Source organism: Bubalus kerabau, chromosome 10, assembly GCF_029407905.1.
Source record: "Bubalus kerabau isolate K-KA32 ecotype Philippines breed swamp buffalo chromosome 10, PCC_UOA_SB_1v2, whole genome shotgun sequence".
NCBI lineage: Eukaryota > Metazoa > Chordata > Mammalia > Artiodactyla > Bovidae > Bubalus > Bubalus kerabau.
The window spans coordinates 15021855-15046889 of record NC_073633.1 but is presented as its reverse complement, the minus strand read 5'-3'; the positions used below and the strand labels follow the sequence as shown (position 1 = coordinate 15046889).

General features: G+C 40.0%; 1 protein-coding gene and 1 non-coding gene across 2 annotated transcripts in view; one reads left to right on the top strand and one right to left on the bottom strand.

Annotated features, from left to right (window-relative positions):
* CMYA5 (cardiomyopathy associated 5) overlaps nucleotides 1-25035 on the bottom strand; it is a 99137-nt gene that overhangs the window by 44167 nt on the left and 29935 nt on the right. Inside the window, exon 2 of the mRNA XM_055536663.1 lies at nucleotides 655-10888. Coding sequence (XP_055392638.1) covers nucleotides 655-10888 — 10234 coding nt within the window. The remainder of the gene's footprint in view (nucleotides 1-654; nucleotides 10889-25035) is intronic.
* LOC129622170 (small nucleolar RNA SNORA72) lies at nucleotides 16590-16719 on the top strand. The gene has a single exon (XR_008699848.1). It is a non-coding gene; the product is annotated as a small nucleolar RNA SNORA72 (small nucleolar RNA).

The window sequence follows — 25035 nt, the reverse complement described above, 5'->3', positions numbered from 1 at the left end:
GAGAATCTTAAAGACTAAGTGTTTGAGTTCCAATAGTATTTCTAAGAAGTAAGATATTTATAAGGATAGGTGTTATGACTAACTTTCTAACATTGGGAGTCTATAGACATAGCCAGAAGGAATGCAAAAACTTTCCAATTCTACCATCAATTTTATAAATAAAGAAGAAATGTGGAGAAAATAAAAATTTTAAATGTCTTACTATCTTGAACATTTTATAAAACTTGCAATAAAATTGTTTAATATGATATAATGTGTATTTTTAAAGGATCATACTGTAGATAATAGAAAATAAATTGCATTCTGTACTCTAACATGTATTTTTGTATTTGAAATTATTTCTTTTTTGGATAATGTTAAGGGCTACTTTTATAAAATAAGAGACCTCAAAGAAAGTTAACTGGGAATGCCAGTTATTTATCCTGGTATACAGAGAATTTAGAAAAAAACTGGCACATATTATGTACCCAATAAATGTCTGTCAAAGTGATGTTAACTAAATAACTAGGGAAATATTCTTAGGTTTTTTTTCCAGACTATTATACCTAAAGATGAATGTATCAAATATTGGTCATTTTTTAAATTGAGAAAATGAGAAAACAGATTAATTGTCTACGTATGATTACACACTTATACACTTTAAAATCTATTTACCTTTACAGCACTTATAGCTGTATCAAGTGTTGAAATCTCATGGTCCTTGTGAGTGCCAAGCATCTTGTCAACAGCAGAAATTGGGCTTTTGCATGTGTAGCAATATGTGTCAATCTGAGATGTTTTCATTTCCTTTTGTTCCTTCTCTGTTACCAACTCTGATAGTAACTGGTCTTGTTCTGCCATCTCTATGTCCAACTCTTTCTGTTCAGCAGACTTTCTTTGTTCTGCTTCAGTCACAAGTTCATTTTCACTGACATGTTCAAAGGATTCTTTTCCTTGAGATAACACATCTTCAGGGGTGGACTCTGAATACAGGTCTTCTGATAGAGTGTCTTGAGTAACCACTTCATAATTCAGGGATTCAGCAAATTCATACTCATCCTGAACAGGGCTACTGCGGACCCAGTCTTCACTCGGCTCAGGGGGAACCATTATTTGAGGTTCTTCTTGCAGTGTTTCTTGCATGCAAGTTGCACCAGATGCAAATTCTTCCTCTGGGAAGGACACTTGCACTGGGACATTCAGACTGACCTCTGGGTTTGCATTTGCTGCTTCATTAGTCTGACTGCTTGTTTCATCTACTCTCTCCAGGACATGATGAGTGTCTTCAAATGGAATCGCATAGCTTATCCTCTGGGTAACCACTCTCACTTCCTCAGTGATGGGAGCTTTCCTCTGCATGGCTACACTGTCAAGGGTCTCCATGTGGCCTACTGATTCTCCTTCCCTGTAAGCTGCTTTCTGTTTCTCTTCCAGACTCTCCTCCCTGCCAATAGTTGCAAACTTGCCCCAAATTTCCCCTTCTGCAGTTATTGGTTGGTATGAATCATCCTTATCAATTGGCTTTTCTTCGAGACCTTGGCCTTGGTCCTTTTCAGTTACAGATGTGTCATGGAGAATGTCATCTTTGAGTATGTATTTCTCAAAATATATTCCTGTTCCATCATCGGTGTCAGAATTTCTGCTTGGAAATGAAGCTTCAGAATTCACACTGTCACCTTCAGACGCTGTCTCCCCTTCTTTCTTTTTCTCTCCAACTGCTTCTTCATATAGATCTTTGTATAAAAATGCAAGTGCAGGTGGCTCCTCCAGAAGTTCAGGATTGATGGCTTTTGCAGTGGTAGGAAATATCTGGGTTCGTGACAAAACTCCTTCCTCTTCATCAAATAAAGGCATCCCAGGTGACTTTGAGTCCACGTCTCTGTCTGTGCTCTTTGGAGCATCTCTGTCTGTTAATTTTTGGATAACCAAAGACTTTTGGGTCTCTGGGTCAGATAATTTGCTGTAGTCCTTTTCGAGTCCATAGAAACTTTCATCTAATTTCACCAAGTCATATTCATGTTCTAGGGCACCTTCCTCTGAATGTTCTGGGAAAGAGACAGTTTCTTCTGGAACTTCTTTTGATAGTCCTGCCTCTAATTTCCATGGAGCTCTCTGTTTTTCTGGGTCAGGGGAGATGTTATAATCAATCAATGTATATTTTTCAAAGTAATCCTCTTCATCAGGACTTGTGGGCTGATTAAAGGCTAAATCACCAGTTTCTGAGTCTGTGGGTATCTCCTCTTTGGTTGTATGAATTTCCTTTTGTTGGTCTTCTTTCAATGATATAACTTTTATATCAGAATCTTCTAAGTTACTCTGTAGTGTTTTATGGCAAGCAACTTCCTCACTCTCATCACGGAGGAGTAGAGGCTTAAATGAGATCTTCTCTTCCAAATATTCTAACTTATCTTGCATTTGTTCACTTTCTTCCTGATCAACTGAAGAAATAAATGCAGGAGCATGAATATTCAGTATCTCACAACCTTCAGAAATGATACTGAAGGCACTCTTTTGCTCTTCAGAAAGTCCAGCTGGCTTACTAGTCACTGTAAATTCTTCATCTCTTACGCTTGTGTCTTCAGGCTCCTTAGAAACCACTTCCTCAGCACTGATTGTTGATGCATTAGTAATAAATTGAGCATAGTTACTGCTTGCTGAAGGGCATGGTTCATATACTTGGGAGTCTTCTACAGCCTCCAAGTGGTGTTTTGAAACAAGAACAGGCTGTTCAAACATTTCAGATGTTTGATCTTTAGATGTTTGAGTAGTATGGACTGTAGGCCTATCTGGAGTCACTTCTGACCATGGTAGTTCTTGTTTCTTCTCTAGACTAACTTCTGGAGATGCTCCTGAAGTGAGTGTTTGAGGTTTCACAGATGACAACAGATATGAAGGTGTTTCTAAGCTCTTTGTTTCGCCAAAAGGACGATCTAAAATCCTTTCAGATTCTTTAGATGGAGAGCCTTGTTTACGTTCTTCTGTGGTACCAACCGAGCCAGCTTTTGGCAGCTCTGACACCATGACCTGTCCCTTTTCTTCACTGTGAGTCACCACATCCCTGCTTGACTTTTCCAGTACCAGGTTTCCTTCCTTAGGTAAAGAGGGCTCGTTTATTTCCTCATGATAAGGAAGATCCACGGGAAGGAAAGCCTTGGTTTCCTCCACCAAAACTTCACGTTCTTCTAATGGATGTGGTTGACTTCCTACTGCCTTTGTTTCCCTGATTTCAGAGTAAGCCTCTGAGATCGTGGTTTCTAATGTTTCAGCAGCTTCTGTAGTTTTAACTAATGAAAATGGTCGGGTTTCACCCAAAGTAAGACGGAAAGAGATATCTGACTCTTCAGGCGGATGCCCGGCTATACTTACGGAATATGGCTGAATTTCCTGCTCCCTCCCTTCTGAAAATGCATGTGACCGCTCTTCTTTTTCTTCTCCTTTCTCCTCCTCAATAATTTTGTATCTTTCTTTGTGGTCTTCATTTTGATAGACTTGCTGCAGCACAGTAGCAGCTTTTGGTTCTTCCAATTTAACAGGGCTAGGCCCATGTATAATTTTTGCCTTCTCTATTTCATTAATATCTTTATGTTCTAATGGGGCTGCTGTCTCTTGTTTTTCTGCCAGCACCTTCTTTTCTGCCAAAGAATATGATCTCATTCCCAAGTTACCTTTCTCCTCAGCTGGGCTAACAGATCTGAGTTTTACTTCCTCTTCAGAAATTTTCAAGGAAACAGGTTTTGGCATCTCTTTCCCTAGTCTGTCTTCACCAAGATTAATTAAACTGCCTTTAGGTTCTTCTCCTGGCAAAATTATTGACTCCAGCTTCTCTGATTCCCCTGTGATATTTTTACTTGCAAAGCTAGATGAAGCTGATTCTGGCTGTTGTGGCACCTTATCTGTTGCATCAACTAAAAAGAGTGGTTTTTCTTTTTGATCACTTCTTGGCTCTTCTTTAAGAATAGAAATATTCCATTTAGATCGAGGGGAGATTTCTGGCTTCTGGAGTCTTTTACTGTCAGTGACATGAAGAGGAACAGCATTTTTGGCTTCTTCCATAATGGATTTCTCACCCATGGGAGAATCAGATTGAATTCTAAGATGTCCCTCGCCATCAGCAGAAGTAACTACTGAGGTCAGGTCCATTTCTCCTGAATAGTCTAGGACTTTTTTCTTCCCATAATCGTCACTAGATGCCTCAAAGTTGGATTTTGGCTGTGGCGAAACTTCTACATTTGATAACAATGCAGGTTTTTCTTTAAAATCTTGATGCTCACCAGATTTAACTAAAGAATCTGTGGATTCTGAAGCAGTTTCAGGTTTGGCCTCTGGGAATAGATGATCCACTGGCTTCTCAGTTCCATGAACGTCAGCTGGAGCAGGACCTTCAGAATCTATCACAGTCACTGTTTTTTCTTCAGATGGGCTGGGCTGAGCTTCTAAATCTTCTTTTTCAGCAACTTTGTTATCTAGAGTGCTTGATCTAAAAAAGAAACTGGACACCCATGATGTGAAAGATGAAATTCCTTTCTTTCCCTTTTCCTCAGAGATGCTTGGCTCCACTGCCTTCTGCTGCTTGGGCGGCTTTTGTATCACCTCAGGTGACTCTAGGGATTGAGGTTCTTCATTTTCTTGGGTTGAGGAGAGTGGTTTTATTTGTGTGGGTGCTTTCACTTCAGATGGTGGTTTCCCTCTCTCATTAGCATCATCTGCAGCCTTTGGCTGAACCACATTGGATTCTTCTAATGGCTTCTCTCCAGGCAAAGGGGATATACGGCCATGTGCTTCTTTTTCAACGCCCAGTGCAGGTTCTGCCTCTTCAGCCAAGACACGGGCAGCTTTGACAAGAGAGGGAGGAGTTTCTGATTTGACTTGTTCCATTGATGGGCCAGACACTGGTTTCTGGTGGCCTCCTTCATAAGGTGTTTTGATTTCTTCCTGGCTGTCTTCTTTGCAAGGCCTGGAAATTTCTGTCTTTGCTTTCTCCACTACCAAACTTTCACCCTCAACAAAAGAAAGGGTCTGCTTCCCTTCTGCCTCGCTTCTCTCCACATTTCCAGCTGGAACTAAAGATTTTGGTTTGGGGGCCAGCTTTATGTCTTCAGAAGCATAAGTTTCAGTTGCTAAGGTCTCTACATTATCACGGGAGGTATCGAGAGTAGGCACTGGTTCTTGGAATGCTACGTGAGGTTCTTCTGCAGAAGGTGGCAGAATTTGCTTTCTGATTTCAGGCATGTGGTCTTTCTCTGGCAGAGCAGGCTTGAGCTGCCCTGTCATCAGATCACTGGTACCAGAAGAATCCAGCTGCACAGATCCCATGGCTCTTTCTTCATGATGACTTACCAAGTCTCCTTCTGGCTCTTTCAGCATCCAGTTTTCATCCTTTGGAGAAATAAGGGCCTCTTTCATGTGTGTTTCTCTAACATCTGTAGTTTCAGTTGTCATAAATAATTTTGATTCTTCCAAAGGCAAATTTTCTTTCATAAACAAAACTTGTTTAATACCCAGGTTTTGTTTATCTGCAAAAGACCTGCTTATTTCAGGTAATGTAGCAGCTTGATCTGAATCAAGTGCTTCTTCAGGCTTCTGTTGCACGAAGAGGTCAGAAGAAGTGATCTTTGATGGCTCTGTTATACTCTGCAGTACATGAAATGAATTTGGTTGGTCAGTTTCATTTAGCTTAGTTACAGTATCTTCTGTCTCTTGTGCCTTCAAATTTCCTGCTGGCTGTAATGGGCTTATTTCTTGTTTTTCTTCTTTTTTAAAGTCAGCTGAACGGTTTAGCTCTTCTGATAATCCTTTTGAGGATAAAGTGTATGACTGAAATTCTTCTAGGCTGTCTCCTTCAAGTTGAGAGGTAAATGCTTCCCTTGATCCTAAGCTAACTACCTTAGCAGAGAGAGATTTCATTTCTTGAATCTGAGGTTCCTCCCTAAGGTATGAAGACACCTCTGAAATTTCAGGAACTGTAGTTGACACATGAAGTTCCCTGTTTTCCTCTTTTCCTTCTCCTTTGCTCCTGAGCTCGGGTAGGCCCTTTGCTAAGGCAGAATTCTCTGTTTCAGGTAGGGGAGATTTTATATGTTCTGTCTGTATGGATCCACTTTGCCTACTTATATCACCAGCGAATTCTGAGCCAGCATTTCCAGTATCAGGGAATTCTGATACTGGATGTGTCTTGTCTCTCTTCTCAGGTTCCAAAGACAGCTGTGCCAGAGCGAGACCTGGTTTTTCTGACCGGAAATCTCCCTGAATTACAGAGGGTGTCTCTACTGCCTGTTCCCTCTTATCACCACTGAAGGTTAAGAATGCTGAAGCTAAGTCTTCTGATGTTAAATGTTCCAACTCAGGAACAGAACTTGCTGTCACCTCATTTTTGCCTTTTGGGACTATATATTTGGATGCAGGTGACATGTTCTGTGAGGAAGGAAGTTCAGTTTCTGTTTTCTTTATCTCACCACCTAGGCTGAGCGAAGGCACATGTTCAGGTCCTGACATCTCTGAGGCAGACACAGAATTTTTTTTCTGTGATAAATCCAAATATTCAGAGTCGAGAACTGTGGGAAATGAAAGATCTTGTTTGTCTTCCACCCTTGCTTCCTTTGATACATCTGAATGCTGAGAAGACAAAGTCTTGGTTATTGCCAACCCAGGTTTAATGTCTTCAGTCTCTACCTTTGACAAAACAGAATGCTCTGATATAGAGGATATGCTTGCAGGTAAATCAAATTTAATTTCTTTCTCGACTTCGGACCAAGCTGGATATTGTGATGCAGCAGTTTCAGTGGGAGACGGACTAGCTTTGATTGCTACCTTGTCTTCTTTAAAAAGTGAATGCTCATCTACAGGTGGTAAACCACTTCCTAATTCACTCTTTTCTACTTTTGTTAAGACTGGATGTTCTATAGGGGTGGTAAGAGGTAAATTTGTTGGGATTTCTTCTTTTGCTAATTTGGTTAAGTTTGAATCATGCTTTGTCTCAGATGTTGCGGTTATTGAAGAACTGGGTTCAATTTCTTTCTTTATTTCTTCTGACAAAGCTGAAAATTCTGGTACAGGTGGTCCATGCTCAACTTCCTGTTCCACTCCTGGTGAAGTTGAATGCAGCACTCTAGGTGTACCAGTTACTTTAGAATCAACTTTCACTTCTGTTTTTACCACTGATGAAATCTCAGGTCTAGATAAAGATGTTTCCTTTAGAGGTGAATATGGCTTCGTGACTTCAGGCTCATTCTCTGACAACCTTCTCTGTTCTAGTTCAGATGTCACAGTTGGAGCTAAATTGGGTTTGACATCCTTCTTTGGCTCATCTGCCAAGTCAGGCAGAACTGAATCTTTCATCCCAGACTCTGGGACATTTGGAGGCTGAGGCTCCATTTCTTGATCCCGCAATACATGTGCTATAGCTTCTTGAGAATCAGGCACAATTTCTTCCTTACTTTCAACTTTTAACAAAGCCATCTGTTCATCTGCAGATTTTGGAGTGAGGGATGTTTGGGGTTCTTGTTCTTTCTTAATTGCATGTACTGAATCAGGTGAACCTGAACACTGAGATGCCGGCAAAACAGGTTTGGTTTCTTCCTTTACTGTGGGTACTTCCTCTACTGCAGGTGCTGCAGCTAGCGAGGATCTAGACTTGGTTTCTCCCCTCTCTGAATCACTGGTTAAATTTGGTGGAACCAAGTCTTCAGGCTCAGGTTCTAAATACGTTCCCGTTCTCTGCTTCTGTGCCAGAATGAGATATTCAGATACAGATGTTGATGTTGTTTGAGCATCAGGCTTAATTTCTGCTTTCTCTGCTTCATTTGTTGAAGGGAGCTGACTCAAGTCTTCAGGTGCAGACACCGAAGGTTCAGCTCTTTGCTTCTGTGATGAACTTAGATGCTCAGGTACAGGAGTAGTCGTCGTTGGCGCAATTTCTTCCTCATCTGCTTCTAAGAAGCGGGGATATCCTGATGCAGCCATTGCAGTTAACAGTGAATCAGGCTCAATTTCCTTTTTGTTCATTTCTGGGATCCTATATGGTGGGATGGAAGCCTGTGACGCTGAGTCTGGAGAAAAAAGTTCCGTTTCCTCAGTGTCTTCATCGGACAAAATAGTGTGTTCAGACGGTGATGTTAAACATATTGGAGAATCACACTCAAATTCTCTCTTCCCTGTTGTTGCATAGGGTGGAAATGAGAATTCTGACACAAAAGCCGAGTCTGGGGAAAAAGGTCCGATGTCTTCTTGCTCTTCTTCTGAGAAAATCATGGGGGAGGAGGAACCTTTTAGATTTAAAGGGGATGTGTGGACAATTTCTTCCTCCTGTGATTCTGCTGTTGTATATGGCGGTACTGAAAGTTCAGAAGCAGAGGTGGAAGAGGGTGTATACCGCTCCATTTCTACCGTCTCTTCTTCCGAGAGGACCACATGATCAGGTGGGGCAGCTGAAAGTCGAGGGGCCTGGCATTCAGGAGTCCCCTCAGTTGTGGATGGTGGGAGGGAGCCTTCAGGTAACGAGGCCACCTCTGGGGTATAGAATCCAGCGTCTTCCTTCTCTTCTTCTAACACAGTCTTGTGCTCAGAAACACCTGATTTCAACAGGGAGACATAGTCAATTATGTTCTTTGGGGATTCCTGTCTTACATTTGGTGGGACTGCATTTTGGAAGGTCAGTGCTGAATCTCGTGTGACACCCTCATTTCCTAGGTTCTCTTCTTCTGACAGGATGGCGTGTTCAGATGTCACAGCTGAAAGTGGTGGGGCCTGGCCTTCAGAAGTCCCCTCAGTTGTGTGTGGTGAGAGAGAACGTTCAGAAAGAGAGGCCACCTCTGGGGAACACAGCCCAGGGTCTTCATTCTCTTCTTCTGACAGAATCAGGGGTTCAGAAACACCTTGTGACTTTAATGGGGACTTAAGGTCTACTGTTTTCTTTGGTGACTCTTCTGTTGCCTGAGAGGGAACTAAATATTCAGAAGCAGATGTGGAATCCGGTGTGTAACGCCCACTTTCTGAGGCCTCTTCTCCGGACAGGATCATGGGTTCTGGTGTAACTGCTGAAAACAGTGGGGACTGGCATTCAAGAGTTTTCTCAGTTGTGGAGGGTGAGACCGATACAGAAGCTGAAGTTGGGGAAGAAGGCTCAAATTTATCGTCCTCTTCGTCTGACAAAACTTCATGTTCAGATACAGCTTTCACATGAGGTAAAGAAACTGGCTCAGCTTCTTGCTTCTCTAGTTCATAGTTCCAGTCCTGTGGGGCTGAATACTCTGACACAAAAGCAGAATCAGTAGAAACAGACTCATTTTCCTCTCTTTCTTCCTCAGACAAGGTGACATGTTCAGGTGTTGAAGTTGTCAGTAATGGCAGAAGGGTCTCCTCTTTTTCCTCCACTTCAGGGGCCAAGCGTGGTGGGAAGGGCTCCTCAGAAACTGATGGACTTTCTGGGTAATCAAGTTCTATGATCTCTTCTTCTTCCACTAAGTTAGAATCTTCAGGTTCAGGGGTAGCAGCCATTGGTAGAGGCATTTCTATTTCTTCCTTCTCTGGTTCCTCTAACACTAGAGGTTCAAAAAGAGAAATGGATGGCTCGGGCACAGTTTCTCCCTTCCCTCCTTTGATGATGAGATGAGCAGGGGTCAGTTGGTCAGTGACTGTTTCTACCCTTTCCTGAGAAGTCAGATCCAGCTCATCTCTCTCAGGGCTGAAATCTTGCTGGATAGAGGCTGTCAGACCTGGTGCACCTGATTCCAGAGAACCCTTCTCTGCCTCTAGTGAAATGGAATGGTCAATCGAAGACATGTCTTCCGTCTTCACCTCATCCAGTACAGGCGGTGAGACTGAAGAGTCAGGCTCTGCAATTACTATTTCTTGTGAATCAGCCTCCGATTCTTCCTTTGCGGTTTCCAGGAACGCGGCTACAGATGTATCGGGTGTAAGAGAGGAAGGCTTCATTTCACGGGGCTTTGCTTCATCAACCAGCAGTCGTGGCACTACCCGAGGAGGGCTGAGCTGTGATTCCCGTTCTGCTATGGCATGACTTGTATGAGAGGAAGGTGTGTGCTGGGTGGCAGATGCAGCCCTTAAGGGAAAATCATCATAAGTTTTCTTCTGATCTTCATGACTGAATAAGGAGGTCAGGGACTTTGATCCTTTGGAGAATGCATCTCTCCAGGGTGGAGCAAGCTCTTTTACTTTAACATCTTCTATGCTTTGGGCTACTGACTTGCCTGTTTTGGAAACTACTTTAAGATCACGATCGCCTGACTCTGGCTCCAGACTAATGGATGCTTCTTTCCCCTTCCTATAATGGATTTCTTTAATGACATAACCCTTTGGCAATGTTCCATAAAATTGCAGAGGAATTAATTCTTCTTTAACAGAATTGAACATCTTGATTTTATACTGTACTGTTCCTATGTAGACTGGCCTTAACACTAGGGGCTTGTATTCTTTGTATATTGCCCCCGTAATGGGAGGTGTACTTGAGGTGCTCTTCTTTTTTCTCATCTTATCATAAGCGCCAGCAGATGACTTGTCTTTCTGGGTGGTTAGTTCCTGACTTTCTGAAATTAAAGGAGTACTTGTTTTGTTTGCAGGAACATCTTGGGATTCGAAAGAATTTCTCTTTTTGTTGCCTTTCCGACGCAGAGATGGTGAGCCATGCTTTGACTTAGGCTTTCTTTTCCGAACTTTTTTAACTTCATCCAAGATAAAGGAAACATTCCCTGGAGGAGAATTCAGAGTCGACCCTTCCAGACTACACACACCAGACTTCTGACTTTCTTCTGAGGCCCAAGGAGTGGAAGGCCTACTTGAACTGGTCTCCCAGGTGATACCACTATCTTCCCGTTGAACTGTTACCATGGAAAAGGAGGGGTCAGATATGATACATTTCTTCTCGGTCTTGCCCTCTTCATCCTGGTCTGATAACCTACAGTAAATGATAATATTATTGACAATTTACATATAGTAATAATAATAACATCTTAATTACATATTAAATAATAAGTAAAGATCCTATTTTTACTAGGTAAAGGATTAATGTGAAGTTAAAATATACAGATAAATGATGCCATCCATACCAAAAACCGGGACACACACAAAATAAAGTCTAAGAATTGAAGTCAGGATACCAAATACAATAACACATCCCAAACTGGAATGAAATCAATATTCTGCAAAGTAGAAAAAAAAAAAAAGCTAACGCTAAATTCACCACCTTTGGGACTTACCCCAGTGGTCCTCCAGTGGTTAAGACTCCATGATCCCAATGCAGGGGGCCTGGAGTTTGATCCCTGGTCAGAGACCTAGATCCCACATGCTCCAACTAAGGATCCTGAATGCCACAACTAAGACCCTGTGCAGCCAAATAAACAAACATTTAAAAATAAAAAAATAAATAAAAAATAAAAATAAATTCACCACCTTCCTATCACCCTATCAGAGAGTGAGCCTCCTGTGACTCCTCCAGCCCTTCAGACTTGCTATTATCTATATGACAACAGTCACCAGGACCTTCATAATGGCTCTTTGATCTGTGGCTCCGTGTTACTGTTATCACTACTGTGACCCAGCTTTTTATCACATCACTCTGCCACGGACTATTTCATTAGCTTCCTAACTGGTCAGCTGATATCACATTTACCTCCCACCCTCCTCACACCCTCAATTCATCCTGCCTATCTTTTCGGACCAATTTTACTAAAAATGGTCATCATGCCACTTCCTGCTCAAAAATGTCAGTAAATGCCTCATACCTGTAGAAAAATTAATTCAAGATACTTAACTCTCTGATCCCTATCTGCCCTTCTTTCCAAGTATCCACTTCCACCCTATGCCTACCTGATACATTTCTGTTTTAACTAGATAACTCACTGTCTAGTATATCATAGGAACTGTGAGTCAGGGCCATGAGGAAAAATAGTGAATACAGATACATCACAAAAAAACAGCAGCCTACTGTGCTGTACCTGATTGATCTGTAAACCAGGGGTCACAAGAGAATCTACCTTATGGGACTGCTGTGAGGATTTAATTCAGTAACACACATGAAATGTGCCTTGCATGTAGTCAGTTCAGTTGCTCCGTCATGTCCAACACCTTGTGACCCCATGGACTGCAGCACGCCAGGCTTCCCTGCCCATCAACAACTCCTGGAGCTTACTCAGATCATGTCCATTGAGTCAGTGATGCCACCCAACCATCTCATCCTCTGTCATCCCCTTCTCCTCCTGCCCTCAATCTTTCCCAGCATCAGGGTCTTTTCCAATGAGTCAGTTCTTCACATCAGGTGGCCAAAGTATCATGTCTTCCATACAATCCTTGGGTCAAAGGAGCCTGCTAAGTTGCTTCAGTCATGTCCAACTCTGCGACCCTATGGACTGCAGCCCACCAGGCTCCTCTGTCCCAGGATTTCCCAGGCAAGAATACTGGAGTGGATTGTCTTTTCTTTCTCCATCATAGGAGCCTAGGCATGGTCATACTCAATTGGTTTGGAGAGATGGTGTTCTTGGACTAACCCTCAAGAGGTAGCTGGCTTTGGCTCTCCCTTTGAAATGCCACTGGGCCTGTCTCAGACTTCACAGCACTCTTTTCTGGAATTTTCTTACACCACCCCACCTCCCCATGCTCATGCCATTCCTCCATCTATAATTCTCCCCCACCTAAAACTAGCTTTCCTGCATATTTAAATTCTATCTACTCTTCAAGGCTGTTTTAGAACCTCTGGTGTTACCAACCCTGACCAATTCAGCAGCCTGACCAATTCAGCAGTTATATTTCCTTTAAGTTAAAGATTGATATAAACAGAAAACTACTGACTGGCTTAAATATAATTTTTCTACAACAAAAAAATCTATGCTCAAAAACCACTAAGCATAAGTATTAAATTAAACCACTTCAAAAAAACATACATGATTAAATTCAGGTTTCTTACCAATAATTCTAGGAATCAGCAAACTAAGATAGACTGGAATGGATGAATTTAACACAGATGACCATTGTATCTACTACTGTGGGCAGGAATCCCTTAGAAGAAATGGAGTAGCCATCATAGTCAACAAAAGAGTCCGAAATGCAGTACTTGGATGCAATCTCAAAAGCAACAGAATGATCTCTGTTAGTTTCCAAGGCAAACCATTCAATATCACGGTAATCCAAGTCTATACCCTGAAACAGTAACGCTGAAGAGGCTGAAGTTGAACAGTTCTCTGAAGACCTACAAGACTTCCTAGAACTAACACCCCCAAAAGATGTCCTTTTCATTATAGGGGACTGGAATGCAAAAGTAGGAAGTTAAGAAACACCTGGAGTAACAGGAAAATTTGGCCTTGGAATACAGAATGAAGCAGGGCAAAGGCTAATAGAGTTCTGCCAAGAGAACACAGTGGTCATAGCAAACACCCTCTTCCAACAACACAAGAGAAGACTCTACACATGACATCACCAGATGGTCAACACCAAAATCAGATTGATTATATTCTTTGCAGCCAATAATGGAGAAGCTCTATACAGTCAGCAAAAATAAGACTGGGAGCTGACTATGGCTCAGATCATGAACTCCTTATTGCCAAATTAAGACTGAAATTGAAGAAAGTGGAGAAAACCACTAGACCATTCAAGTATGACCTAAATCAAAACTCTTATGACTATACAGTGGAAGTGAGAAATAGATTTAAGGGACTAGATCTGATAGACAGAGTGCCTGATGAACTATGGCTGGAGGTTTGTGACATTGTACAGGAGACAGGACTCAAGACCATCCCCAAGAAAAAGAAATGCAAAAAAGCAAAATGGCTGTCTAAGGAGGCCTTACAAATAGCTGTGAAAAGAAGGGAAGTGAAAAGCAAAGGAGAAAAGGAAAGATATACCCATTTGAATGCAGAGTTCCAAAGAATAGCAAGGAGAGATAAGAAAGCCTTCCTCAGCAGTCAGTGCAAAGAAATCGAGGAAAACAATAGAATGGGAAAGACTAGAGATCTCTTCAAGAAAATTAGAGATATCAAAGGAACATTTCATGCAAAGATGGGCTCAAGAAAGGACAGAAATGGCAGGGACCTAACAGAAGCAGAAGATATCAAGAAGAGGTGGCAAGAATACACAGAAGAACTATACAAAAAAGATCTTCACTACCCAGATAATGACAATGGTGTGATCACTCACCTAGAGCCAGACAATAAACTGTGGAAAATTCTGAAAGAGATGGGAATACCAGACCCCTGACCTGCCTCTTGAGAAACCTGTATGCAGGTCAGGAAGCAAAAGTTAGAACTGGACATGGAATAACAGACTGGTTCCAAATAGGAAAAGGAGTACGTCAAGGCTGTATATTGTCACCCTGCTTATTTAACTTCTATGCAGAGTACATCATGAGAAATGCTGGGCTGGATGAAGCACAAGCTGGAATCAAGATTGCCAGGAGAAATATCAATAACCTCAGATATGCAGATGATACCACCCTTATGCCAGAAAGTGAAGAACTAGAGCCTCTTGATGAAAGTGAAAGAGGAGAGTGAAAAAGCTGGCTTAAAACTCAACATTCAGAAAACTTAAGATCATGGCATTCGGTCCCATCACTTCATGGCAAATAGATGGGGAACCAGTGGAAACAGCAGCAGACATTATTTTGGGGGGCTTGAAAATCACTGCAGATGGTGACTACAGCCATGAAATTAAAAGACTCTTACTCCTTGGAAGGAAAGTTATGACCAACCTAGACAGCATATTCAAAAGCAGAGACATTACTTTGCCAACAAAGGTCTGTCTAGTCAAGGCTATGATTTTTCCAGTAGTCATGTTTGGATGTGAGAGTTGAACTATAATGAAAGCTGAGTGCCAAAGAATTGATGCTTTTGAACTGTGGTGTTGGTCTTTACTCTTGAGAGTCCCTTGGACTGCAAGGAAATCCAGCCAGTCCATCCTAAAGGAGATCACTCCTGAGTGTTCATTGGAAGGACTGATGTTGAAGCTGCAACTCCAATACTTTGGCCACCTGATGCGAAGAGCCTACTCATTTGAAAAGACCCTGATGCTGGGAAAGATTGAAGGTGGGAGAAGAAGGGGACAACAGAGGATGAGATGGTTGGATGGAATCACCGACTCAGTGGACATGAGTTTGAGTAAGCTCCGGGAATTGGTGATGGACAGGGAGGCCTGGGGTGCTGTAGTCCATGGGATTGCAAAGAGCCCGACAGGACTGAGCAACTGAACGGAACTGAACTGAGTGCAGCACTTTAACAGCCTCATCTTTTAGGATTTGAAATCCTAACTGGAGGTGATGGAATTCCTGCTGAACTATTTCAAATTCTAAAAGATGCAACTGTTAAAGAGCTGCACTTGATATGCCAGCAAATCTGGAAAATGCAGCAGTGGCCACAGGACTGGAAAAGGTCAGGTTTCATTCCAAACTCAAAGAAGGGCAAGGCCAAAGAATGCTCAAACTACTGCATAATTACACTCATTTCACCTGCTAGCAAAGTAATAAAATTTTATTTTATTGAGTCTAAATGCTAGAAATACATAAAAACACAGAACCATCTTTCAGGAAATTCAGAGTCTAACAGGGAGACAGAACTAAACATTTTAATAGCGTGGTGTTAGTTCACCTACAGAAGATAGTCAAGATCCAGCAAGACTATAAGGAAGGGAAGACCACAGAGGAAAGATACTTGTATTGGAATTTTAAGAAGACATAGGAGTTTGCCAAACGGATGAGGAATGGTGGTCGTACAAGGATGGGAAGGTGATTCCAGGAAAATGTCACAGAATATTAAAAAGCATACTTACAAATAAATCAGTTTGGCTCACCAAGAAACCCAAAGTTTTGGGGGATGTCTGGATTACTGGACAGGAACAAAGGAACAGAAGGATAATAGAGCCAATAGGATCAGAGAATAACTATATTCGTATGTGTAAAGTCATAGTCAAGTATTCCAATTACACTCAGCATGAACAAAGTATTCTCTTAACAAGAGATCAATGGTTCCCATAGAGTTCAGAAGTGTTTGTTACTCAAGAACACAAGTGTGCTCATCTATGCAAAGACATTAATATATACAACAATGTTCTATAATTAACAGTATTGGCTATGAACATGATCTTATTCATTCTCCTCTGATTCTCACAAATCAACCTTCTGATTATTACTCAGCTTCCCATGCAGATTTATCTATGAGAGTGAAAAGAAATACATGTTAATGACCTGGGGAGTTCATGTCCTTCCTTCTTTCAGAGTTGTGCAAGGAGAAGGTTCAACAGATCTGAGTTAGATCCAGGCAAGAACAGACTGATACCCGAGCTGAGTGCCAAAGACTCCTTCTTCCTTTTGAGGATCCTTTATCTGATTTCCTTCTGTTCTTATTTGTTAACAGAAATTTTTCATAATGAATGAATGTTGTATTATACAACTTTAATACAACTATAAAGATGACCATATTTTTTACTGTTAGTGTAGTGAATTACAATGATTGATTTCCAGATATCAAAGCAACCCTGAACTCCTGAAATTACTTCAATATGGTTGTGATGTATCATATTTTTCATATTAAAAAGCTGAATTTTATTAAGAATTTTGCTCCTGTGTTCATGAATAATTGGCCTGTAATCTCCTTCCTTACAATGTGCTTGTCAGGTTTTTTTAATCAAGATTGGGCTGCCTCTTGTAATAATCAGAACAGGCTAAACATTTGCTATGTTAGGACCGCACAAGTGTCCCCAGATCCAGTTCTTTCCCTGTGTCTGGTTTTACAAAGGCTGAGGATAACCGCCGTCCCCCAGCCCCACCCAAAAAAAATACTGTGCTGCCTCAAAGAACAAATTGGGAAGTGTTCTCTCACTATTCTCTGGAAGAGTTCATGGAAGATTATATTATTTCTCCCTTGAGTGTTTGGCAGACTTTAGTGATGAAGTCATCTGAATCTGTAGTCTTTTCTACGGTAAGGTTTTAATTAGCAATTTATTTAATAGTTACGTGACTACATGGAATTTCTTTTGTGTCAGTTTTGATATGCTGCATTTTTCTGAGAATTGACATATTTAACCTAAATTCTAAAAATCACTGGATTAAATTTGTTCATAGTATCCTCTCAGGATCTTTTAAGTTTTTGTAAGATCTAAAATTGTGTCCATTTTTTCAATTCTGATTTGTGTCTCCTCTTTGTCCCCTGTATCTATAACTTTTGTCTGTGTCTTGTTTGCTCATGTGTTTTTAGATTCCACATATAAGTGAAACCATACAGTACCTGTCTTTCTCCGTCTGACTTATTTCATTAGCATAATATCCTTTAGGTCAATCCATGGTGTTGCAAATGGCAAGATTTCATTCTTTTTATGGCTGGGTAATATTCCATTATGTATACCACATATACCACATCTTTATTTGTTCATCCATTAATGGGCACATAGGTTGCTTGCATATCTCAGCTATTGTAAATAAAGCTGTAATGAACATAAGGGTACAGATATCTTTTTGAACTGGTGTTTCTTTTTTTTTTTTTAGATAAGTACTGCTGGATTTGTGGGATAGAACTGCTCGATTGTATGATAACTCTATTTTTAATTTTTTGAGGAACCTCCACGCTGTTTTCCATAGTGACTGCACCAATTTACATTCCCACCAACAGTGCACAGGGGTTCTCTTTCCTCCACAACCTCACCAGCACTTGTTTATAGTCTTTTTGATACTAGCCATTCTGATAGGTGTGAAGTGACACCGCACTGTGTTTTTGATTTGCATTTCCCTGATGACGTGTAATGGTGAACATCTTTCATGAGCCTACTGACCATCTGAATGTCTTCTTTGGAAAAACGCCTATTCAGATTCTCTGCCCACATTTTCTTTTGTCCACACTATGCAAAATGCAGGATCTTAGTTCCCTAAGCAGGAACTGAACCCATGCCTTCCACAGTGGAAGCAGAGAGTCTTAACCACTGGACTGCCAGGTTAGTCCCCCTCTGCCTATTTTTTAAGCTGGTTGTATAGTCTGTCTGTTTTTTTGATGTTGAGTTGTATGCATTCTTTATATATTTTGGGAATTAACCTCTTATCAAATATATCATTAACAAATATCCTCTCTCATTCAGTAGGTGGTCTTTTCATTTTATTGACAGTTCCCTTGTGATTTTTAGTTTGATGTATTTTTGCTTTTGTTTATTTTTGTTTTTGCATTTGCTTATTTTTGTTTGTGTTTCCTTTGCCTGAGGAGACATACCAAAAAGTATTGTTAAGGTCAATGTCAAAGAGCACGTTTGCATGCTAAGTCACTTCAGTTGTGTCCAACTCTTTGCAACCCTATAGGCCACAGCCTGCCAGGCTTCTCTGTCCATGAGATTCTCCAGGCATGAATTCTGGAGTGGGTTGCTATGCCCTCCTCCAAGGGATCTTCCCGACCCAAGGACCAAACCCACATCTCTTATGTCTTCTGCATTGGCAGGCAGGTTCTTTACCATTATTGCCACCTGGGAAGTCAAAGTAGCATACTGCCTATGTTTTCTTTTAGAAGACATATGGTTTCAGGTCTTACATCTAATTCTTTAATCCATTTGAGTTTATTTTTGTATATGGTGTGAGGAAGCAGTCCAGCATGATTTTTTTGCATGTAGCTGTCATTTTCCCAACACTATTTATTAAAGAGGCTGCCTTTTGCTCATTATATATTCTTGCCTCTTGCATCATAGAGTAAATGACCATATGAGTTTATTTCTGGGCTCTCAGTTTTATTCTACTGATCTGTGTGTCTGTTTTTGTGCCAGTAACATATTGTTTTGATTTCTATAGCTTTGTAGTATAGTTTGAAACCAGGGTATGTGATATCTCCAGCTTTGTTCTTCTTTCTCAAGATTGTTTTGGCTATTCAGGGTCTTTCATGGTTCCACACAAGTTTTAGAACTATTTTTTCTAGTTCTGTGAAAAATGCCATTGGTATTTTGATAGGAATTACATTGAATATTGATAGGAACTACACTGTAGGTTGCTTTTGGTAGTATGGACATTTTAACAATATTAATTCTTTCAATTCACAAGCATGGTGTATCTTTCCCATCTGTGTTATCTTCAAGTTCTTTCATCAGTACATTATAGTTTTCTGAGTACAGGTATTTCACCTTCTTAGTTAGATTTATTCCTAGGTATTTTATTTTTTGATGCAATTATAACTGGGATTGTTTTCTTTCTGATAGTTCATTGTGTATGGAAAAGCAATAGATTTCTGGATATTAGTTTTGTATCCTGCAATTTTATTCACTGATGAATTCCACTAGATTTCTGGTGGCATCTTGAGGATTTTCTATGTACAGCATCACATCATCTGCAAACAGTGGCAGTTGTACTTCTTTCTTTCCAATTTGAATAACTTTTGTTTCTTTTTTCTAATTTGCAGTAGCTAGGACTTCGAATACTATGTTGAATAAAAGTAATGAGAATGGGTATCCTTGTATTCTTCCTGATATTAGAGAAAATACTTTCAGTTTTTCACTGTTGAGGATGATGTTAGTTGTGGGCTTGTCATATGTAGCCTTTATTATGTTGAGGTATGCTCTTGCTATACCCAATTTACTGAGAGGGTTTTTTTAATCATAAATGTATGTTGAATTTTGTCAAAAGCTTTTTTTGCATCTATGTGATTTTTATTCTTCAATTTATGAATGTGGTGTATCACATTGATTGATTTTTGGATAATGAACCATTCTTGCATCTCTGGGATAAATCCCACTTGATCATGGTGTATGATCCTTTTAAAGTATGGCTGAATTTGTTTACTAAAATTTTATTGAGGATATATGATTTTTTTAAGATGTTGATCTCTCAAGTTCAATCACATTTTATCAATCTTATATTTTTACTCCCCTCCCCCCAGCACACACATTTAATGCTTTTTGTTTCATCATTTTAAATATATCATACCATTCCTTCTGGCCTGCAGAGTTTCTGCTGAAAGTGATCTGAGAGCTTTATGCAAGTTCCCTTGTATATAACATGTTGATTTTCCCTTGCTGTTTTTAGTATTCTCTCTTTAATGTTTGCCCTTTTGAATATAATGTGTCTTGGTGTGGTCCTCTTTAGGTTGATCTTAATTGAGACCCTCTTTGTTTCTTAGACATGGATGTGTTTCCTTTCCTTGGTTAGGGAAGTTTCCAACTATTATGTTCTCTGATCCTTTCTCTTCTTCTTCTGTGGCTCCTATAATGTGAATGTTAGTATGCTTGATATTGCCCTAGAGGTCTCTTAAATTGTCCCTATATTTTAAAATTCTTTTTACTGTTCAGGTTGAGTGATTTCCACTTCTCTGTCTTCCAGTTTGCAGATCTGTTCCTCTGTATCATCTAATCTACTGTTGATTAGCTCTAGTGTATTTTTATTTCAATTATTATATTCTTCAACTGTGTTTGTTTTTTCTTTATATTTTCTAACTCTTAGAAGCTTCTGACTGCTCACTGTGTTCATCCATTCTTCTCCAGAGTTCTTTCAACATCATTATGATCATTACCTTGAACTGTTTGTAAGACATATTGCTTATCTCCCTTCCACTTAGTTATTCTTCTGGGTTTTTTTTTTACCTTATTCCTTCATTCAGAACATATTCTCTGTCACTTCATTTTGCCTAATTCTCTGTTTTTATTTCTATGTATATGGTATGTTGTGTTTTTAAGTTCTAGGATTTCCATTCTACTGTTTCCAGTTCTCTGACAAGAGTTCTCAATCTTGCCTTTTATATCCACGTCCCTACAAATAACTTAAGCATTAAATAAGTACAATCCCCATTCATGAGACCTTCCCTTTCCATAAAAGTCCAGCTATGCACTAATAAGTATGACTCTGTAAGATAAGAACTTGAAGGAACTGTGTGCTATGCTACTTCTTCATTTCTAAAATTTCCCTTAATATTTCCCTTCAGATCAGATCAGATCAGTCACTCAGTCGTGTCTGACTCTTTGCGACCCCATGAATCGCAGCACGCCAGGCCTCCCTGTCCATCACCAACTTCCGGAGTTCACTCAGACTCATGTCCATCGAGTCAGTGATGCCATCCAGCCATCTCATCCTCTGTCGTCCCCTTCTCCTCCTGCCCCCAATCCCTCCCAGTATCAGAGTCTTTTCCAATGAGTCAACTCTTCGCACGAGGTGGCCAAAGTACTGGAGTTTCAGCTTTAGCATCATTCCTTCCAAAGAAATCCCAGGGCTGATCTCCTTTAGAATGGACTGGTTGGATCTCCTTGCAGTCCAAGGGACTCTCAAGAGTCTTCTCCAACACCACAGTTCAAAAGCATCAATTCTTCGGCGCTCAGCTTTCTTCACAGTCCAACTCTCACATCCATACATGACCACAGGAAAACCATAGCCTTGACTAGACGAACCTTTGTTGGCAAAGTAATGTCTCTGCTTTTGAATATGCTATCTAGGTTGGTCATAACTTTCCTTCCAAGGAGTAAGCGTCTTCTAATTTCATGGCTGCAGTCACCATCTGCAGTGATTTTGGAGCCCCAAAAAATAAAGTCTGACACTGTTTCCACTGTTTCCCCATCTATTTACCATGAAGTGGTGGGACCAGATGCCATGATCTTCATTTTCTGAATGTTAAGCTTTAAGCCAACTTTTTTACTCTCCACTTTCACTTTCATCAACAGGCTTTTTAGTTCCTCTTCACTTTCTGCCATAAGGGTGGTGTCATCTGCATATCGGAGGTTATTGATATTTCTCCTGGTAATCTTGATTCCAGCTTGTGTTTCTTCCAGTCCAGCGTTTCTCATGATGTACTCTGCATATAAGTTAAATAAGCAGGGTGACAATATACAGTCTTGACAAACTCCTTTTCCTATTTGGAACCAGTCTGTTGTTCCATGTCCAATTCTAACTGTTGCTTCCTGACCTGCATACAGATTTCTCAAGAGGCAGATCAGGTGGTCTGGTACTCCCATCTTTTGAAGAATTTTCCACAGTTTATTGTCATCCACACAGTCAAAGGCTTTGGCATAGTCAATAAAGCAGAAATAGATGCTTTTCTGGAACTCTCTTGCTTTTTCCATGATCCAGCGGATGTTGGCAATTTGATCTCTGGTTCCTCTGCCTTTTCTAAAACCATCTTGAACATCAGGAAGTTCATGGTTCACATATTGCTGAAGCCTGGCTTGGAGAATTTTGAGCATTACTTTACTAGCGTGTGAGATGAGTGCAATTGGGTGGTAGTTTGAGCATTCTGTGGCATTGCTTTTCTTTGGGATTGGAATGAAAACTGACCTTTTCCAGTCCTGTGGCCACTGCTGAGTTTTCCAAATTTGCTGGCATATTGAGTGCAGCACTTTCACAGCTTCATCTTTCAGGATTTGGAATAGCTCAACTGGAATTCCATCACCTCCACTAGCTTTGTTCATAAACCCTATATTTGCATTGTGTGGCACAGTAGTATGTATATGTTCATGCCCCTTTGTATAGTAAGGATGGAATGTGATAATTCCTTAATAGTGTTTTGGTATGCTTGCCAATAATACTCTTTTATCCCACTGCTTAATTGACATTATGTTTTCTAAATTATTTTCAGTTGTATTAATATAAATCATTTATCAAAAGATGAATTTCATTAAATGTACTGGAAAAATCTAACTTCTAAAGTTTCAAAATGAAGGATAAGGTCCTGGAATATGACCATATCTGAAAGTCCTTGTTTCCTGTTTAAGCAGTTTCACTTTAGCTGAAACTGCAACTAGTAACTTTTTGAAAATTAATAATCAATCATGAATGGAAAAAGCCTTATAGTTTTATACTGTTTCTCATTTTACAAGTGAGGGAACCAAAGAAAGGTAATACATATATATATCCAAACAAACTTTTAAAGAGGAAAATGGTTATCAAAGAGGAGCTATCAAAATAATAATTTTCCTTATTTTATCATCATCTTTGTTTTGAATTGGCACTTTCATTTTTCATGAAAGGAAATAAAAATTACTCTTCTGAAGTAGAGAAACAGGTCCTCAAACTATTTTTATCTGAAGGCTGAGATTTATAACTTTTATATTTTATTTTTCTTAGACTAAAGATTTGTATTTTGGGAACTGGTAGTCTCTTCCTCTGACCACCAGTGAAAGTGGCATTAGCGCTCCTTATAGGAGTGTAACTATGAACAATACCTTGGCTTTTTACGATGTCTTGTTCTACCTCAGGTGCGGCACTCATAGTACACTCACAAGAAGTGTATCAAACAAAAGAAAGCAATAGATAGGATTTTCTCCTACTAAATCTGCTAAAATGCACTTAGTATCAATTATTATAACACAGCAATGAAGTCATATATGATCTTGCTTATGTTTCAAACTTTGAAAACATGCTTTTAAAAGCCTAAAATGCTAAGCAAGTGTGTGATCTTATGATTTGTTAGCATTTTATGTGGGTCCTGAAGAAAGAACCAAGTGGTCTTAAAAGCATAATCACTAACTCTACAATTAATATTTCACTAAGAATTAATTGAATAACCATGTCCTTAGCAGAAAATTAACCTATGCATTGCTGAACAAAAGTAATATAAAATAGCATAGGTTAAAAGTAGCTTATAAGCCATTAGAGAGTTAAAGAAAATCATTAAACCATGCATGAAAAAATTATTATACAGCTTATCATGCCCTAATATCAAGTGCTTATTTTGTAACATAATAAAGACCACTCAAGTTCACTGTGGATGAGAAGAATAAGTATCTTATTGTCCCAGTGACCAGAAATTTTATGACTGGAATTTAGGGCCTCATACTATCTGAAGTACAGTCATCTTCCTAGCTTTACCTTCTACTCTTCCCCTTCATGAATCCTGTGCTCCAGCCAAACACTGGCCTTACCCTGCATGCTTTGCTTACATCCTACTTGAAATGAATCATCTCTGCTTCTAATTTTACAGCCTTCAGAGACCAGCTCATATATCAACCTCTCCATGTAGCTGTCAATGGTTCTTCAGGACAAAAGTAATTTTCTTCCTCTGAAATTCTAGAATCCTCATGTAATCTTCTTCTATGGCATTTACCACCATACATTAGAGTTATTTGTCATATATCTTAGCTACTCTACAAGGCTGTAAACTACCTGTGAGCAGGGATCATATCTTATAGCAATTCTTTCAGGAGCCCTCCTGCTGTGAAGTCTTTCCAAAACATTTACCTTCATCTTCAGAGGAACAACTCTTTTATTTTGCACTCATTTCATCATCTTTGGTAAAATTTAATTATATCACGCAATAACAACTGCAATTCCAATCCCAAAGAAAGGTAATGCCAAAGAATGTTCAAACTACCACACAATTGGACTCATCTCACTCGCTAAAAGTAATGCTCAAAATTCTCCAGGCTTCAACGGTACATGAACCGTGAACTTCCAGATGTTCAAGCTGGTTTTAGAAAAGGCAGAGGAACAAGGGATCAAATTACCAACATCCACTGGATAATCCAAAAAGCAAGAGAGTTCCAGAAAAACATCGATTTCTGCTTTATTGACTAAGCCAAAGCCTTTGACTGTGTGGATCACAATAAACTGTGGAAAATTCTGAAAGAAATGGGAATACCAGACCACTGGCCTGCCTCTTGAGAAATCTGTATGCAGGTCAGGAAGCAACAGTTAGAACTGGACATGGAACAACAGACTGGTTCCAAATCAGGAAAGGAGGACGTCAAGGCTGTATATTGTCACCCTGCTTATTTAACTTATATGCAGAGTACATCATGAGAAACGCTGGGCTGGAAGAAGCACACGCTGGAATCAAGATTGCTGAGAGAAATATCAATAACCTCAGATATGCAGATGACACCACCCTTATGGCAGAAAGCAAAGAAAAACTAAAGAGCATCTTGATGAAAGTTAAAGAGGAGAGTGAAAAAGCTGGCTTAAAACTCAACATTCAGAAAACGAAGATCATGGCATCTGGTCCCATCACTTCATAGCAAATAGATGGGGAAACAGTTGAAACAGTGACAGACTTTATTTTTGGGGGGCTCCAAAATTACTGCAGATGGTGACTACAGCCATGAAATTAAAAGATGCTTGCTCCTTGGAAGAAAGTTATGACCAACCTAGACAGTATATTAAAAAGCAGAGACATTGCCAACAAAGTT